Genomic DNA, 20,924 nt, shown 5'->3' on the forward strand with positions numbered 1-20,924 from the left:
TTTTTTTTTTTAAGAATAAATCTAAAATCCAGAGAAAGCAATTTTTTTAAAAACAACAGTATACCATCTCTTATCTAACACCTGTAGGATTTTTGAGATTCTAGACTACAGAGGGGCATTAGGAAATATATACCCACTGAAAAAAATATACAAGTATTTACTATGTAAATATATAGTATGTGCTCTCAGTAAATAATGACTCAATTGAAACTATAATAAAAAAAAAAAATACAATTTTTTTACTTGAAATTTATTCATTGAAATTAGATTTATTCTGAAACATCAACTTCTAATAGAGCATAAATAGAAAAAACACTGCTACAATGGAGACAGATTTGTGGAGGTGATTAGTCAGGGTTCCAAAGATTTAGCTTGAAAGAAACAGAAAAATAAAGGAAAGGAATGAAGTAATGGAGCATAGCCAATCAGTGCTGGATTAATCTAATAGACAATGTAGATGACTGCGTAAGGGTCTCGTATACCCTACAGGCCTTGCAGCCAGTAGTAAAAATAATTTGAACTACAGTAAACTCCTCCTAATCCGATGCTCACCACTCTTACAACCCTACTAGTCTTATACAAATTAATTTAATACATTATGGTGGATTGAGGAGATAAGATAAAAACAATAAACGATTATTTCAAACATTAAATTTTTTTGTTGAGGTATGTGTATAATATATTTTGAGTTGTCCTGTATGTATCAAGTTCTTTATATTGTATACATCATGTTATTAATGTACCTAATAACAATAATATTCTAAATATTGTGAATCATGATTGTTTAATTAATTTACTTTATTTATCTTGTTATATTTATAATTCAATTTGAAAAACATACATAAATCAAGATTGTTGTATGTTACAGGGGGGATGAGGTGGAGAGGTCCTTGGAGCTGTTGGACAGGGTGTTGTCAGAGTTCGATGACCTCGAGAACGGTAATGTTTCCCTCGAGGACGACGGATACATGAGCATGAACGGAAGAAGGTTGAAGGCAGAATTCCCACCCCCTCCAGAGGAGGCACAACGCATAATATCCACACTTTTACCCAGGTGAGATGTGTAAATAATTTTCTTTTAATATCTGTTATCCAATTTAATAGGTGTTTTCTAAACATTCTTATCTGTCAAAACCACTACATAAAAAGTAAGTTAAAAAAGATCATTGAATAAAGCCTTTAGTTGTGAAACTTACTATTTTGTTTTGATTTTTAAAATATACTCTATAAAATCTGTTGTCCATATTAAAATTGTTACTACCTCTTTTGATAATTTCTATTCCAACAGTACATTCGTTGGCGACTTCAGATATATCACACTTCCACAACATGTTTTATAGGTTTTAGTTTTTTATAACATATACATCCCCAATGGTTTATTATATAAAATATTTTACAAGAAACAAGCCTTAATTTGGATATGAATTGATTTAGTTAAATGCCTTGTAATTGTGATAAAAAGCATTTAAAGAATACAAATACATCATTATTACAAAATATAAAACCAATATTATACTTATAGGGTAAAATATTTATTATAAACAGTGGATTTATTTTTTATAGGGCTCTTTCTACCACTACCACCTTTGTGCTTCATAAATTTCAAATTCACTCCTTATTTATTTTATAAAATTTACAAAAATTAAAGAAAATAATATAATAATAAATAAAACCAATATCTATATTCTTAACACTACAACCCCTGCTAGATCAATTATTGTTTTCACACTCCATAAATTTGTTTCTCAAATTTGCATGTAGTCAATATCTCTGAGGCATAACATTATATGGACCAAATAAGAAATCTATTACTGATAACTTCCAAAAAAAAGGGTCCAAAATAGCAGCTATTGCCAGCTATTCTGGCTCTTTTTGAGCCACTCTCTTTAGATATGATTACAGAGATATTCTTTTCCTGATTTCAATTATAGTTGAATTGTTGCAAGTTACCACAGAACCCTGGGATTCAAATTCTTAAACCTCCTTAAACCTGTGGGGTCCAAAACGAGCATGATACCTTCTGATCTTGGAGGTTGATTTGAAACCTTGTTCTCACTTTTAGCTTTATTGACAATGAGTCTTATCCATCTTGCAGCAGTTTGTAAAGCAAGGAATCATTCAGCTGCCGTTTGCTTGGATTTCCACACTAACTATTTTGTCTGTGAACACTAACATCTATACCTATCCCTTACAAATAGTGTCTGAAGTTTTATCTCTTTTATTGTTTTTTCCAACATCATGTTAAAATAAGTTGCACCAGGGCATCATCTTGTCTAACTCCTAACTGAATGAAAATTCCAATGACCTCTTGCTCAGTACATGAACCATGCATTCAACATTTGCCTTTAGCAGTTGTATGAGTTTGGATGGAACAGTCAACTTACATAATGCTTTGTAAAGCTCTTTTCAAATACTACTTATATCCCGTCTTAATGTGAACAAAGAGATATCTGAGCATGTTATACTCCCTTCCTCTCTCTCTCTATAGTATAGCTTGAAGGCTGAAAATTTGGTCTGTAGTGAATCTGCTTAAGTTTTTTTATACTATATTAAATTATTTTATTGGTTATCCATTGTATTTCTCTTACTCAAAATTATAATATACTTGGAGCTTACTCATGAATTTTAATTAAAGTCTGACAGCTTAAAATTCAAATTGTTAAATTACCATCTTTTTAATATAATATTTTGAACTATAATATAATGTACATTTTATAAAAAATTAACATTTTTTGTTATTCATTAAAGATTATTAATTAGTTGTATTTTTATATAATTTAATTTCTTGCTTGAGACTGATTTATCTATCAATTATAATAAAAAATATCCGTATAGTCTCAACATGTTTATTATCTTGTAACTCCATTTTGGCCTTTATGGCCACTCTCAAGGAGAATATCTTATTTATAATATCACAGCTAAAACAAAGTTATTAAAAGGTTGCAGGCTATTCTACCTTTGTCCAAAATATACCTTAGTCATGTTATATTGATAAACTGATTGATAAGATTTTTATAGATAATGCAAATTGAATAAAATTATAAGTGAAATAGTTGATAAAAATAGGTTATTGCAAACTAAGGTATATTTTTAAAGAGGGTGGAATAGCCTGCTACCTTTTAATAACTGTTTTAACTGTGATATTATAAATGAGATATCTCTGAGAATGACCAGAGTGGCCGAAACGTTGGAGTTATAAGAGAATAAACTTGTTGAGACCATGGATATTTTTTATTGTAACTGATAAACTAGTATCTTATTCAATTCAATGCCTTGTGGAAATTTGCAAGTATTGAAAGGAGTATTTTATTATTTTTAACCAATTTGATTTTTCTGCATTTTATTTCTTCAGATTGTTGTTTATATCTTTATATCTCTTTTAGTATATTATCTATCTATATCTCTTATAGTATTTTATTCAATTCAATGCCTTGTGGAAATTTGTAAGTATTGAAAGAAGTATTTTATTATTTTTAACCAATCTGATTTTTCTGTATTTTTTTTTCTTCAGATTGTTGTTTATATCTTTAAACAGATCCATATCCATCAGCAGCTATATATATTTTTTTTATTATTTATTAAGAAAAAACACTAATATAATTTCCTTTTATTTTAAATACTAATAGGATATTTAATGTTTTTCCCAGAGTTTCTCCTAGTAATTCTAATAAAAGAAATGTTAGACGAGGAAGACTACATACGAGTTTAACCCTTGGGCATGAAGCAAGGCCTGAATTAAAGCCTATAACTGCAGCTACACAAACCACCATTGTAAGAAAAAAAGTTCAATATTTTCATACATAATAAATATTACTCATTTTAGAGTTTATGGATCAAATATAAAGATGTTGTTTGCACTTATTTTTCCATTTTTATTTTTTTTTAGATTGAGTGAATGATCTAAAAATACATTCTGTAGTTCTTGTTAATTCTCTATCATGAGTATTGTTAACTACTAATTTAGTAGCGTAAGCTAGTAACTAATAACGTAGATATAGAAATTCTAAAATGTCACCAAGATCTGTTTTTTTATATACCTTTACGATACCTCAAATCTATTAGATCACATAATTATTAATAGAACTTAATTCTTTTAATGTCATATTAAAAATATAACATATTATACAAAGAAAATAATGTCTGTCTAATATTTTAAACATTTACAATAATAGTATAGTAATATTGTTCAATGTCAGGTAATGTTCATGTAATTTTGAATTTATTTATTTCACTCTGAGTATCAATCCTGTTCTATATTATATTTGCTATTATTTTCAGCCAAAAACACGTCACCAGAGACCATTTGGTTGGCAAAATGGAAACCGAGGAGTACCACCCAGAACAGTTGCAACAGCTGGGGACAGACATAGAGAGGTTAGACGAGAAGACCCAGCATTTTCTGATGATAGCTTGGAAGATGTGCCTCCTCCTCCCCCTCCCACCTCTAAACGAGGATCCATAGCTTGGGAGGTGCCTCTTGATGATGAAGAAGCCCTTTATACTCCTGGCAGTACAAAAGTAATCGGTCGGCGTAGAAGGCGCTCTACAGACAGATCAAGTAAGTATTTTATCTTGGGCCAACATATACATAGTTTCTACTAAACTTTCTAGTATTCCCATTAGTTAGGAGTTTGTCTTGTTAAACAGCTAAAAAATTGGTGTGGCGATAAAAAGATCATGGGGCGATAAAAACATCCCTTGAAGTTTGACCTGCTGCTCTTTAATTATTTGAAGCTTAAAGTATGATTAATGATAAAAAATAACCTTCCATAATCATCTACATGATGAAAAAATTAGTTACATCTTTTACAAAATTAATCTTTTCATTGAGATATAAGTCTACTACAGTTGAATTTCCTATCAAAGGAAATTTATATGAGCATACTCTCTAAGCTTTAAATACCTGTTTTTTTGTGATATTGTCATCATATACCTATGCCATAGACTCTGTATATGTAATTGGATGATACATGAATGTTTTGCGGTTTTTTGTTTGTTTTTTACACACTTACAAAATAAGGACTCTAAAAAGGTATATTATCTGTACATCCTTTCTCTTCCTATATTTCTCATAACAATGACGGCAGTGTTTCTTCTTGGTACAAGAAACTTTAGGTGGAAGATGCAATAACTCGTGCTGGTCCAGGTGGTTCTGGAGACCCCTCCAGTAATTCAACAATTACTCTGTCCCTAAAGTCTAGCAACTACATGTTGCTACCAGTATTCTTTTGGAATAGCCGTTAGCTATAAATCATAATTATATGAAAAATGTGGATGCCTGACATCTCAGGATTTTCCATTCAACTGGGGAATAAGCCAAAATCTAATTGGAGTGATCAATGTCACCCATGTATTTATTATAATTTAAAACCACCTCAGGCTTTTATTTGCCTGGTTTCTTTGATCTGGTTTGATTCCATGTTGCTACTCAAACTCAAACTTATGCCTAATAAACTGACAAAAATATAATCTCCCTCTCCAGAGGATTTATTAATGCTTAGTTCTTTATGGGGATAGTATATTGACTCCATTTTATTGTGGAAGAAATCCAATTATGGCCTAATTTTATACAGAGGCTCAACATTGCTATTAGTGAGCATAGGGTCAACAAGCTCTAGACAACTCAAAATTCTGAGAAATCGATCTCTGGACATCACTGACAGTAATGTAGGAATGTTGTAATATAAGGAATAGAATAGAATAAAATGTAATATATTTTATTTGTGAAAGACAAAGTCTTGTACGAATTTGTTACACAATATACAATTATAAAACAAAACCGGAATCTAGTGCTCTATTACAAAAACAATAAACAAAAGATAAATCAAGAGCTCCATAACAAAACAATAAACAAAAAATAAAACAAACTGGATAATACAAAACTATTAACATAATATTCATTACTCCTTTATATTAAACTTAAAATAATAAGAATTATTTTAAATAAACGAAAACGTAATATACATAAAGATATTAATTGGCTTGGAAAACTATTTACATGCTACTACTTTAAAGGTGGCAGAATCCAAAATGATCACAGCTGATGAAAGCTAGGACAGTACTAAACACGTAGAGCTAGAGCTCTTCCTACCACTCCAAACGCAAGCTAAAAAATTCAATCGTCATACGTGCTCCCAAGCCACCATGGCTTGATGATGTGTCTTCGTCCTCGATCAAAGTGTGAAACCAATATATTGGGAACGGTACTGTATGATGGTCAATTATTCTATAGAAATATAAGTTATTGCGCATATGTGTTAATGCTCTTGTGAAAGGAGTCACTTTCATTCACAACACAACCCTCTAACTTCCAAGCAACAGTCTTGCTGCTTTTCTGTACGAGAGTTCACAGGCATCTCCTTTACTGTGTCTCATTCTGTCTAATGGTTTGTCCTTCCTTTAAAAAAGGAGTCCCTTTCATTACATCGCAAGTACAGTCTTCCTTGCCATTATTTGAATTAATAAATAATGGCATACTTAAAATAACATCACAATGGTAAATTAAATATTCAAAAAATATTTAATTTTTTTTTTATTTTTTCAGGTTCTGGGTCTATGGGTCGGTTGCGAGATAGTGAAGAATGGCCAGATCCACCTACGGGTACAGAAGATGGATCCTGCTCTCCTCTTTCTGATTCTTCTCATTTAGACTCATCAACAGCTAGTCGACATGAAGAAGAAGTAATGTCTACCGGTGGAACATATGTGATACGAAGAGGAAGGCAGAGACAACGGAAGCCAGTTCCTATCGGTCCTGAGCCTCCACCAACTGCTGAATTTAAGAGAGGAAGCAGCACATTTGACAATATTAAATCTCTTCTCCGAGAAGGGCTAATTGAAGGCCTTGATGAGGCTCCTCCTGACTTTCCTCCTCCTACACCACCAGGCATTATTAGAGTTGTCTCCTTACCATCCTTAGATACAAAACCTGGACATCGGTACAGTCTTGAAGCTCCTAATGAAGAGGACGAAGATCAGGCAGTTGTAAAACATGATGTGGCTATTCAGGCAACAGAAGAAGTCACAGAAGAAGCAGTTCAAGCGGGTACCGATGACTCTGAGAGTGAGCGTGGTAAGAGTATTATTCTTTTAAATGGTACTGATACCTCTTCAAATGAAGCTTTAATGGCTGAACTCAGAAAGGAATATGATACTGAAAGTATGAACAACAATGAGCATACTGTAGAAGAATCTGCCTTGACAGATCCATGGCTGACTGCCGCAGAAGTGTCCCAGGTACAAGTTATTCCTGTTGTAGAAAAAATACCTGAAGAAGTGCCAGAAGAGAAACCCCCAAAAGAGTTTAAAGTTAAAGTAGAAGTCCTTCAACATGAATTTGGTCCTTTGCCACCTTCACCTGTTGAAGAAGATGATGAATATTCTGATATACTGAAACCAAGCCCAGCTCAAACACCAAGAGGGGTCTCCAATGAAAAAAGGGAACCATTTTATAGGTATGTTCAAGACATGAAAAAGTACACAAAGATAATTACTATCTGTCTATTTTTTACTTTAGTAGACCATCAAATTCATATGTTCAAACAGATTAATGAAATTGAAAGAAACTTATATTTTATTATTTTTGTTATATTTTGTTTTACTGTTTATATATTAATATAATAGTTTAATTTTAAAAACTTTCCAGGATGAAACATATTTTTGATTTCAATATTTTATGCCTTTTTTGACTTTTGTTTATTACATTATTATTTTCTTACATTTCCATTTCATCATTGTTTCATGACAACTCTGGCTTCCTACTATGTATTGAGAAATAAATAATCATAAAATATTATTAAATTAAATTATGATAAATTTAAAAGTTAAATTAGTTTAGTGAATAGTAGTATTAATAAGTTTAATGAAGTGAGATTAATTGTAATTTAAAAATAAACTCCCGCTTCAAAATTTTCCCATAATTTTTTTTTTTTACTTTTACGTACAGCACACATTTTTGCATCACTATCTCTTATATTCAAATATAAGAATGAATATTAATACTACTATTAATGAATTGTTATCAGACATTTCTTAGAAAATGGAAAATATAAATGATGTTATGCAAGAAATTTATAAAATTAATTTTTTATTTGTTAATATATGAATTATTAATGGTAAATTCATTTTATAAAGAATAATTATATGTAACATTTAGTGTGGAAAAATCATTAAGCATAATTTTATGATATAAATATTGAAAACTTTTCATTGCTGTTTTGAGCTTTTTTCCTCAATCAGTCTTTTATTTTTAGGTGTCTAGAACCACCTGCTAGTGATCCATTAGGGACAAAAATATTGAACAAATCTGGATCTGAGCACCACAAAGATGGTACATCTTCTTTGAAAACTAGATCCATGGATGCAGGTTTTTCAAGAAATCATCGTACTCAGCATTCATCATCATCTTCATCCTCTGCTGCAAGGAGAGAGGTATTTGTTTTAATCTTCTTATTAAAATATCATAAATGATCTTGTTCTTGTTTGTAAAATTAGTGTTCACAACACTGAACATTTGTATTATCACATTAATTATAATATCTTATTCCATAATTATACTATGTCGTAAAAGAAAAAAATCATTTTTTTGTGTTTGTTTACAAAATCTACCAAAAGGCTTCAATACTGCTCATTCATTTATTCTCAGTGTTACCCTATTCAGAGGAAAAGGTTGATAGAAATGAAATATAGGCCAGAATGGACTGGATGACTGAAATAACATCAGTCTTTCGACATTACCTTAATACAGGAGGGGTTCAGACTACAGACTTTGTTAAGGAAATGGTTATTCTTGCAGAGAACACCAGTCTCCTGCCCTTGTGGGTTACAAATATGAAGGGAACCAGTCCTCAGAACATGTGGGAGAGTAAGGAAGGAAAACTGAAAGGATGTTGAAATAACATATCCAAAATTACTTGTTGACCAAGCGGAGACATTCTGGTAGAGCTCTGAAGAGACTCAGAGAAGACCTAATTTCAGCCTCGTCAGAATGGATTCTTATATACTCCTAGTAAACATTGAGGTTAAGAAGCATCCTGATAGTGAATTTATTAGGGCTCTTCCAGGAGGTATCTGTGAATTGCTGATAATATATACAAAAACTTGTTATTCCTATGCTTCACAATTGTACATGCACTTATAGAAGATAATAATTAATAATTTGGTTTTGGTTGAAATGTTATGACTTGATGAACTTTGAACATCCTCCAGGGGGCACCAGTATGCTAGGTTCCTATGGCTGTCACTAAGGTTCACGACTGTATACTGTTATAGTCATCTCAATATTTATGAATATCTTAGTTATTTACAACAGTTACTCATAGTGTGAAACAATGTCTAAAAGCTTTTGATGAATCATTACACTAAGAATTTTTTTTTTCTCTGTAGCAGAGTTATAGAACTTTACAGTGTTGTGGTTCGTTTTCATGCAGCATAATATCAAAACATTGCTCAATTAAGAAGGAAAGAAAGTTAAATCATTCCAATTGTTATATTATTCATATATTATAGTTTATGGCTAATATTGATATTCATCTGTAATTATTTTATTCAAATTTGAATTTTTGCTTCAATAGAGAACATATTAAATTATAAATATGAACTTCAACAATCTTTCTTCAACCCATATTATCTCCATTAATTAAAGATACGAATGGACGCATGCCGCTATCTTGAAATATTTTAAACAACTTTGTTTTGGCCTCCATAACTTCTGAATGATGAAATTTGTTTGCTTTTTGGTTTAATAAAAGAAAGTCAACAAATATTAACATCGATACATAAAATAGAATAAAACTAAAGCCGCCTTTAGATAAAAAAAAACTTTTCATCAAAAAAAGATGATATTACAATATACTATATATGTATTCAGTCTTCATTTTTTTTACATCAGGATCAGCCCTGACAAAGCCCTGCAAAGTGGGGTGAAATATTGGTTACCATTAAATAGTTTTTTCTTCTATTTTGTACCTTTATTGACCACTACCCGGACTATTTTCCTACTATATATAATATATAATTTTAAATTAGGTACCATCAGAAAGGAGAACTTTACCGACTGAGCTTCAAGGGCCATCCAGAAGGCGAACACTGCAGAAAAGGGCAAGTGGTTCGAGAGAGGAAGGGCAAATGCAGGTCTCTTGTTCACTCCCAGAGACACCAATATTCACACGGGGTTGTGATATACCAAGAACACCGCACAGAAGAGCACCTGACGTCCCCATGACATCTAGAACCACACCGAGACAGCTACCATCAGCTGCATATCGGAGTGTGTCCCATTCAGGTCAGTATGCTAAGCTCTCTCTTACTATTACTAACTCATGTACTAACCCTAGGCTCTAGTGGAGTACATTTGTCTCACTCTTTTTAACATAAAAATATGTTAAATCACTTTTAATTGTATAATATACATATAAGTCTACATTTCTTTTTCTAAAATCTCAACTATCTTTTGAAGTTTGTTAAGTCCAATCTTTGGTATGAGATGTTTTTTAGCTAATTATTTTCTTTTTCTAAGTTTTCAAAAACTTAGATCACTCTCTAACGTTTTCTTTTTTCTGTTTGTGTTGAGAAACAGACAATTATTTTCTAGTAGTGCTTTCTATTTGATTTACCACATTGCCTATATATTTTTTTTTATTTGTAACAAAATCATTTACAAAAAATTTATGTTTTTCAATCTTTCTAATAAAACTTATATTTCAACCTTCATAACGATAATGTTTTTGGCGACAATTTACTCTTATTATTTATCAGTATAAACTGTAGATTTACCAGTCAGCTTCTATCATACTAACACTACTTACTTATTAATTTGCTTTCTACTAATGCAGAATAAAAACAAACTGTATATATAATTAATTAACAATGGTGCATTAATAAATAGAGTAGATTGAAATGACATTTCCTTAGCTTTTCCACAGACCCTTCTGTCTCTTAGGTAAGTCATTTACTTGTTTCTTTTAGTTTTATAAGCTTCCTTTAACACAGCATATTGTTTAAGAAAACTACAGTTTTCTTAATTTATCATATTTCTACTTTTCTATTATCTATATAGTCTCATAGTTTTCTATATAATTTCTTAAATTACGTTTTATTGTCAAAAGAAGTTGAGATTTTATATATTAATCCGACATTATACTTGAGTATTAAAGATATGTTTTTTAACTTATTATTGTAATATTGGGTAGTATGAATATGTAAAGATGATCATTTACATCAAGTCCATTGTTGAAAAAAGTTGAAATGGCCGATTTTGGTGACTACAAATAAGAAACTACCAATTTTTATTTAGGTTCTGTTGTATTGCTTTTTTTTTTTTATTAAAAATATTAACTGTTCAATGTTTTATTTAGGGGGAGAGTTTAATTATTTTTTAAAGGGTTAAAAAATATTTTTTAAAACTGAATATCTTTTGTGGACACCATGTTTCAAGCTAAATTATAGATTTAAAGTTACTAAAAACTACATTAAATATGCGAAATAACAAAATAATAGTCCCTATTTCATTAAGTAACAGAAATCACACAATAATTACAAGCCTTAGCAAACCCAAAAGGCTTGATGCAGAAACGAACTAATACTCATTTCTTCCTTCCTCTAAACACCAGTAAAAACCTAAATCTATATCCGAGCTAACACAAAATAGTTAACAACTATTTATTTGCCGACATTTCGTCCCACTTTGCAGGGCTTCATCAAGGCTAAAAAAGATACATTTTAGCTCTGATGAAGCCTCATAAAAAAAAAAAAAAAAAAAAAAAAAAAAAAAAAAAAAAAAAAGCTGAGCATTTATGTAAAGAGGTTTTAAAATACTACAAAATTTAAGTCTTATCAGTTTCTTATTTTTTTGATTAACCTCCAATAAAAATACTCACATAATCTCTTTTACATCCTAGAACCAAGTGAAGAGGTTAAAGAAGGAAATAAAGGAGACCTGCTTTTCTTCTGCTTTCTTATGTGATCTTGCGTCTTTCTATCGATAGTGTGTTTTGATCACCTTTCAGCCCGAAATTTTCCTTTGTATGAGGGTATATTGGTGGATATTTTATGAACGGGCTAGGGAGTGACCAGAATCATGTGACATAAAAAGTGATTCAGTAATTAGTATATTCCATCTAAAATTCTAATTATTTTTTATACCAATACTTAAGATAAAGCTAAAAATATTGCAGCCATTCGTTTCCAGTTTATTACAAATTAAACTGGTACCAGGTTTGTGACAGGGCTAGGAAGAGACAAAATAAGCCTTATATATTTTACAAAAAGATAGCAATCAATTATTATAACCTTCAAGTGAGAAGGAATGTTCGCCTCAAGGAGAATATTAACTAAAACTACTCACATTCAGATGGTCAATCATTCTTGAAAAGCTTTGTAACTGAAATAGCACCAACATGAGATTTTCATGAGATGATTCAAACAGCCAATTCTAAATTTTGTTTTTAAATGAAATGGATCAGAACCTCTAAACATTAAGTCAGCCATAATGAATGAATTTATAGTTATCCAATAAAGAAAAACTATATAAGAAATTACATACAGCTGATCAATTATTGATTATATTATGGCATCTACTGCTTTGGAAGGTCCTTCTTTTTTAAGCAATGTTGAAGCTCTGATTTATTCAATTCACACTCACTATATTTTAGTTTATTATTCAACTAATGAATTGGTCTTATAGTAATATTTCAATAAAAATTGTATAAAATTTGAGAGGTCTGTCAAAAATTATGTAAAGCTGATTTTTTTTTTACTCAGGTAACAATTATAAGAATTGAAAACTAAACATATTTTTTCTTTGTAAATGATCATCTAAGTAGAAGGTTTTGTTTATGGAATAGTAAAATATTTTTTATTTGTTATTAGGTAAATTTATATTTTTCTAATGAATAATCTGTAATAAAGTAAAGAAAAACCTGTACAAGTCCATCTCTTATAATTTTTATAGCTTTATGTGATTTATATTTGTTAATTTATAGTATTACAGATATATATTTATTGTACAATCTAGTTCACAAAAAAGTGGTACATTTGATGATACATAATTTGAAATTCAACATTATAAATATGTTTTAAATAAACACTCCAATAACTTTTGTTATTTATCATCCCTACAATATTTATTTATTGTAGGTTTGTTTGAGTGCATGGGTGTATATAGATAAATGACCTTTTTTAAATGCTTTATAAAATATGAGAGGGCTGTAGATTACTATGACTGATGGCCACCATTTGTATAGCTGACTTAATATCCTTGCTGTATTATGGGTAAAATTGCTCATTTTAGGAATCAGATATGCACACTTGATATGAAAATGTTTTTAGTGTCATAAATCAAATTACCATTGTTTTGTGTAACTTGTCTTATTTTTGACTTTTAAATAATATGGAAAAAGGATAGATTTTTTATTTTAAGGATATTTTAAAACTAAAAGTTTTCAATAGTGTTGAAGAGTATAGTTGAATGTTCAAACCAAAATTTTGAGTTATTTCATATGAATTGATCGTTTTTATTGTATTAGAAATTCATATAGGACTTGTCTATCATTAGAGTGAATGCATATTCTGAAAACAAATTCTGAAGAGTTTGTCCCAACAATCTGAATTGAGTGAAAGTGGTTATAGTGTCTGCATTTTTCATACATTGCTTCTGTAGATTGCACTATAACACATCACTATAGCATTTGGTCATTCAAACCAGTTTGATTTTTGGTATTAGTTCTGACATATAGGTGCAGGTGGTAGTGGAAAATTTAAAAATATATTTACTTTTGAAACGCATTGCAGCCTTATTTGTTCAATTAGTGAATCCTTAATTTAAAAATGTATTATATTCTTGAATTATAATTTTTTTTATATAATCAGATTTATTTTTATAAATATTAATATATATTGGAAGTTGATGGGTCTGAACCTAAAATATTCTTGAAATTCAATTGGTTTACCTCAAAGATGTTGAAAGAGCATGTGGTACTCCCTTGTACCGCTTCTTGCAGACAACAATATATTAACATGTTATTTTTTTTCACTACTTTTTAATAATTATTTTAACATCAAAAGGTAATACACTACATCTGTAGATTTCATCTTTGCAGGTAGACAAAAGCAAAGCAGATTTACAGAACATACATGCTGTTATTGAAACCACTGTAATTTGATTAAAACAATCTGAGCTATTCGGCTGAATACATTTTTGCCAGAATATGCATCCACTACAATCGTAGTCTTAAAACCTAGAGTCTAAACCTTTTAGCCTATAAGTTTATTAGCTGTCTATAACAGGCTTTAGACTAAGGGTGACCAACCTTTTTACAACAGGTGCCACAAACACCAAGGAATACCCATGTTGAGGGTACTACCCTTCCTCTATACCACCGTCAGTAATTATTTCTATAAGACAGTAATTTTATATTTAATATGTAAGCAAATGTAATTATGTTATGTTAATTAATATGTTATCTGTATCAAACATATCTAAAATGAGTATAAATGACGTATTCATCTCACAAAAGAATAGTCAATATTTTTACTCCGCAATTGGTATCGTGGTATATAATGGATGGAATCGTGGAGTGACAAACCCACCCTGCGAAAAAACCACGTCAAGAAACGCGGGATGTATTTCCTAATATACTGGGAATATTACCTCCTAATATTGGTAAATACATCGCGCGAGGCCTTAGGCCTCCATGGTCTGTTTTGCCCATAAAATAATAATAATAATAATTGGTATCACCTTGAGGATTTTGATCATGCTTCTAGAAAAAAAATCTAGTATATTTTTTCTTTTCTCTAATTTTTTATAAGTATTTTACTTTTTATGTTTTGCTGATCCATAAAATAGGTAATTTAGTTTCTGAGTAATAATATTGACCTGAATTGTCCTTTGAAAATTCTGATTGCTGAAAACCAGGGATGTGTGCATATTGCTCATGGTATGATAATACATTTAATTTTTTTTTTTATTAAGAGAAAAGAAAGTACTTGAAGATGTGAAAACCTGAAACATTGTACAAACAAATATAGAATATTGATAATATTCTCAAGGAAGTTTATTTTTCACCTCAACATCTTAATAAAAAGAACAAACAACTTCCTAGAAAATAAAATCTAGAATTAATTTCGGTTATTTTTTTTGTTGTATGATTCTTGATTAATGGTAACATTCATTATTTTTACGAAAAACAATTTTATTATTGACAACATTTCTTAGACTTATATAAAATACTCATTTGTCCATTCATTTTCAGCTTATAAAATTGTAACTCTTAGTTATTTTAGACTGAGCCATCTTAGACTTCTAATTTGATCCATTTCTATTAATAATTCAAGACATTATAAATTATAACATTAATTTAACTAGAATTATAAAAAATTGGTAATGCGTAGTATGACATACCTACATATGGATATTGAAGAACATGCTTTAAATACTATGTACAGACTTTTAAAACAAGAGACTAAAACCAAAGTCCTGATGCAGCCAGAACACTAGGAAATAAATCAGAGGATTGAGGAAAACAGGATGATGTCTAAATCTTCAAGTATGAAATATGATGTTAAAATAAACAGGACAAAATAGGGTGGACCAAACTATGCTATTAATTGCTATAAGGATGGCTTTCTCCCTGTCCAAGCCTCAGGAGTTGGCATCTGGTACAAACCAGTAGATGGAATATCTATTCTTCTATCCAAATATCAGTATTCCAATCAGAATTACTTGCCATTAGTTGCTGTGCCATCAGTATAGTAAAGGAAGAGCTATGACTGGTGGAGATATAACCGATATAAAGATGCAGGCAGCAAGAAAGAGAGTTGTCCAAGACTGCAATGCAGTCACTGAACCAACCCTTATGATACAATAAAGTTAACCTTGAATTGTCATACATGGCAACGAGGAAGTAGACAGATTGGCTAAAAAAGACTCCTATAACTCCGTAGTCATTGTGTAGTATAAGTCTGATCTATAAAAAAGTATAATAAAGGCAGCTTATGGCTTCAAAAGTAAAATGTTGCTTCAACTGGATAGGATCATTTTAAGACAAATTTCCAAGATCTATATTGGCCACTGTAAACTCAATAAGTACATGTTTGATCTCAGGTTGATAGGATCATCCATGAGTAAATTCTGTCACACTGAGGATGAAGTGGCATATCATATTATTTGTTGATGTGACAGATTTGCTGGCTTGAGGTTCATGCAATTTGGTATGGACCGCATAGAAGACTCAAAACATTGTGAATTGATCAATCCTTTAATTAGATTAATAGAATTTATTAATCTTGAGCTTTAATTCCACACATAAAGATTGACATATTAGGCTCAAAGGCCACTTCTATTGTTTCCTGACTACACATTTAGACACAATAACCAACAGTGAAATGAACCTTCGAACATGAACCTGGGGACATACACATTCCAAGCTATTTTCTTTATGATTTAAACTCCAACATTTGATTTCCCAGTGTCAATGAATATTCCTTCCATGCCAAAGTTGACTTTACTTTCCTAAAACAAACAATGATCACATAAAATCTGCTAATAAATATTACTAATGGGCTAAGTGTACCTGGTATTATTTATTTCTCCCCTATTTTGATGCTACACATTTTTTTTTGCAACCTTTATCATTTCCTAGTTAGTTAGGTACTTATTTACGCATTTATCATTTTCTTAATCTGCCAGCTACCTATTACAACTTTAAAGATTGATCTAAATCCTTTCCAATCTCATTGGAATCAAATTCTTTCATTAAAAACTTACCCTGGTTGTATTGATATATAAAAGACCCACTAACTTATATTTTATTTGGAGAAGAGACACATATGAAATCTTGCGATAAGACTGAAAACTGCTCATCAATATGTCTACTTCAATGTACTTTTTAGGAGGGTAATTTTGGCCTTCTCAAGGTCTCTCCCCTACCAGCACACTTTTCTTTCCCTCTCTACCACCGTCAAAGAGTTAATATGACTTATTCATATCTCATAAGTGTTCTGTAAAAAATCATTTTACCATTATTCAGTCAACTCCATTAATACTATCCCTGATAGTCGTCTAATATTATAATATTACCATGTGTTGGGTTCCAAGAAATCTTAATCATGTTAGTTCCTATTTAGTTCATGTATTTGTTATAATATACAGTTGTAAATTTTAGTAAATAGGTACAAAAAAAAGAGTTTTGTATTTTAAAGAATCATGTTTGTAAATAGTGTGTAACCTTTATCTATGTTTTCTAATTTGTTTGATTGAAATATTATATATTTTTAAATGCTGCAAAATTATTGTAATCTAGCATAGTTTTTGTTATTGATTTCTTGTAAATTGATTGCTATATGTACTCCACTAGACTTAAAAAATATAATTTGTTTAATCGATTGCTTACATTTTGCATTATACTATATATTTGCATTATATTAAATTTTGCATTACACTACATATAATCAAATGCTATCTACTGCTTTTTACTTAGCTTTAGTCTCTTTCATTTGGTATTTTATGTTCTATTATATAATGTCGAGTAAGAGATTTGCACAAGTGGAATGTAGTAACATTTTATCTATTCACTAGCCCCCTAATCATATTTTGGTTTCTAACTCAGAATCTCTATTTCCACTCAAGGCTAAAAAATAATGTATTATCAAATATAAAATTATCAGAAACAGAAAACATGATTAAATTTTTAGTTTGATATATAAAAATAATTTAGATTGAAAGCTGTACTTCCCTAAAATCTGTAACACATAGTTTACATAATTATTTTCTATTTTCTAAAAATAGAAACCTTTATTTAATTTTTTATGACCAGCCTACAACCAATGACAATATAGTGCCTAGTAATAGATACTGAGTACATTTTCAGGCTAGAATTTTTCCAACCCTTGGCCCCTTGCTTTCTTTGACATTTTAAAATCATAATTTGCTGCTTTCTCTAATATTCTCTCTAGCACCAATTCTAGCTCTGATTCTTCTAAATATCCATTTCCACAATTTTCCTCTGTATCATTTCTTTCTGTTCATTGAAGCATATCTTTTCCTCTGAGAATAGTTATTTGTCATCTTTCTTTCTTCTGTTGATGTTTTCCTCCAGTAGAATTTTCTCAACTTTCTCATGGATTGAGAAGTGTCTTTATACATTGTTAGATGTTTCTTTTTTCACCTTGAATATGAGACATTGCTCTGTCATTGTCCATTTTCTTTCAGAATTCCTCCTTACACTTTTTTAAAAACGTTTTTGATTAAATTGTGATATAGCTACAATAATCACTGCATTGGATGAATATTTCCCAATTTTTTCTTTTTTACACATAGGAATATACATAAGTATGTCACAGCTGCCAGTTTAGTTCATTTTTATTTATATGTCTTTTTTACGTACATTGTATTTAATAATATTAAACATGATCTAGAATCATTAATTGTTTTATTCTTTGAACTCTAAAGGGGTTGAAAAGGTACTGCCTTCCTTGAACAGGTTCTTGATGCAGTTTGTAGTTCTGAACCCCCATGCAAATGTTGAACGTAGGGGAGGTGGACACAAATAAAATGTTTTTACTGTTCTTACTGTTTTATTAGTTATGGTTAAATAACATGAACCGTTCTTACTGTGGTAAGAACAAACAGCATAACAAACACAACAAAGCCTCGGCAGCAACCTCCTTGACTATTGCAAGCCGGTACAATCGATATATTCACAGTTTGCCATAAAGCAACATGTATGCAATAAAAAATTTTATATCTCACTTTAGCTCACCCTCTTAAATATTCATTCTTTATCAAATTTAGTTTTACATAATTTTTTTTACAAAAACAGGATTAGCCGAATTTTAATTTTACATACATTAACAAAGTAATTTTAAAATTCCAATATTAGTTTTGTGCACAGAAAAAACTTTTTAGTTACAATTTTTTGATTTTATGTTTCACAATAACTTCACTGAGTTCAACATGTTCAAACATCTCCAACTGGTCGTCTGTCCTTTTGTAATGAATTGAACTTTTCGTCTTTCAACTACATCTTTATTTTTCACAGTCAGGATTATAGTATTCACCAGATTTAACAGTACTCAGTGGATCACTAAATCTCCTTTTCTTTCTGGGTTCCTTCTTCTTCTTCTTAGTACCAGTATATTTCTTACTTTCCCTATAAATTATCTGCTTCACTATCCACATTTTTTTCATCAATGTCCCAATTATATCCATCTGTTTTTAGTGTAGAGTGTCCTTCATCTTCTTCATAAATTTCTGGGTCACCATTTAAAGCTTTTAATTTCTTTAACCTTTCCCCAATCTCACTAGGTTTCTCTTTCTGCTTCTCCTTGATGTCTTGATGATTTCCTTACACAATTTCTGTCTTTTCCTTTTCACTAGAACCATCTGTACATCTTAATGATCCTTCAAGTCTTTTAGGATACCTCTTTTTTTTTGGTTTCTGATACACTAGTAGCAAAAGCTTTCACATTTGAATCAACCTTCAAGTTCACAACATACAATCCCTCAGGAGGTCTTTTTCCAACTATTACAGTATCATTCTTTATAATTTTTACTTTGTCTTTACAAAAAGTCACGTATCCACCATTCTGTGTTATTTTATAAACATATAATAAATTTCTGCTGAGATCTGGTATGTACATCACATCTTTTAGTTGAAACTTGTCACTTTTTACACAACTAACCATTTTGGCTGTCATGGATGCACAGTTTTTAACCAAATCTGCCTCAGCATCAATAGGTTGTGCCTGCGACAATACACTTATATTGATGGTCATATGTCTTGTGGAACCTGAATCTAAGACCTATTCAGTTGATGATTTACTGCGCTTTCAGTAAGGAAAGAAGCTGCAAACTTTATTTTTACGAAAGAAGCAGTCCTTCTCTTGATGGTTTGTTTTTTTACATATACCACAGGGTTTTTCTTGGTTAGGCAGTTTTTGCTCAGATGTCCTTCTTCAGAGCAAGAAAAACATTTCCTTGTGTCTGGAACAGTTCTCCAATTTCTTCTTACATTGGTTTTAAATGCTACCTTATTGTCTGATTCCTCAGAAGCATGTGTAGAGGGTCTTTCTTCAGTCATCAGTCTTGTTGTTAAATTTGAAAGAGTTTTCATATCAAAGCCTGTGCTTTCCCAAGCACTTATAAAATATTTATACTGCACTGGAAGTGACTACACTTCCAAAGTAATAACTATATTACTTTGGAAATGAGCATATCATCTGGTAAATCATTGCCCAATGATTTTAATTTGAATGCCAAGTTTTTGATAGAGCTTATGTGGCTTGCCAAGTCTATCCCAGTCTTAAATTTAAAATCAAAGAATTCTTGCAAAAGTTCAAACTTTTGCTGAGAAACATCAACTGTTATAAAACCGTTGCATGCGGTACATTCAATATATTCACAGTTTGCCACAGAGCAACATGTATACAATAAAAAATGAATTTTCACATCTCACTTTAACAGCACATAGCCATTGTCAGCTGAGCCTTGCCCAGGGTAAAATGATACAGTGGCCCCCCCTCTCACTCAATTTTTTTTTTTTCAATAATATAATATATAAAATATAATATAATTCTATAATAATTTAGCATATAGATTAAGGTATTATGGAATACTTTTTATTTACAACAATTATTCGCTTTACCCATCTTCTCTAATTTTCTGTGATAGAATGAATAACTGAGTCTCAAGTTAAAATTCAATTTTCTTGCTAATCTATATTCAATAGACCACATTCTCTTTTCTTTTTTATCTACACATAATATCTGTATTTCTAAATTAGTCTACACTGCAAAAATATGATTAAAGTAGATGATATTGTTAATAATAGATTGAAATATTTACATATATTTGTTCAACAATTGACTGCATAAATTCTTTTGGTCAACTCCTATCAGCTCCTCCGACTAAAGTCTGAGTCATGGGA

At 30.5% G+C, this 20,924-nt stretch overlaps 1 protein-coding gene across 5 annotated transcripts in view; it reads left to right on the plus strand.

Annotated features, from left to right (window-relative positions):
- The window catches only part of LOC106686360 (uncharacterized), a 553,455-nt gene that overhangs the window by 367,859 nt on the left and 164,672 nt on the right, over positions 1–20,924 (plus strand). For all 5 annotated transcript variants that reach the window (XM_067053697.1, XM_067053696.1, XM_067053694.1 and 2 more), the window contains 6 exons: positions 869–1,054; positions 3,648–3,771; positions 4,279–4,558; positions 6,545–7,454; positions 8,253–8,430; positions 10,027–10,282. In XM_067053697.1, coding sequence (XP_066909798.1) covers positions 869–1,054; positions 3,648–3,771; positions 4,279–4,558; positions 6,545–7,454; positions 8,253–8,430; positions 10,027–10,282 — 1,934 coding nt within the window. The remainder of the gene's footprint in view (positions 1–868; positions 1,055–3,647; positions 3,772–4,278; positions 4,559–6,544; positions 7,455–8,252; positions 8,431–10,026; positions 10,283–20,924) is intronic.

This window comes from Halyomorpha halys, unplaced genomic scaffold (assembly GCF_000696795.3).
Source record: "Halyomorpha halys isolate HHAL.00 unplaced genomic scaffold, Hhal_1.1 Scaffold35.1, whole genome shotgun sequence".
In the NCBI taxonomy this organism is placed as follows: Eukaryota; Metazoa; Arthropoda; class Insecta; order Hemiptera; family Pentatomidae; genus Halyomorpha; species Halyomorpha halys.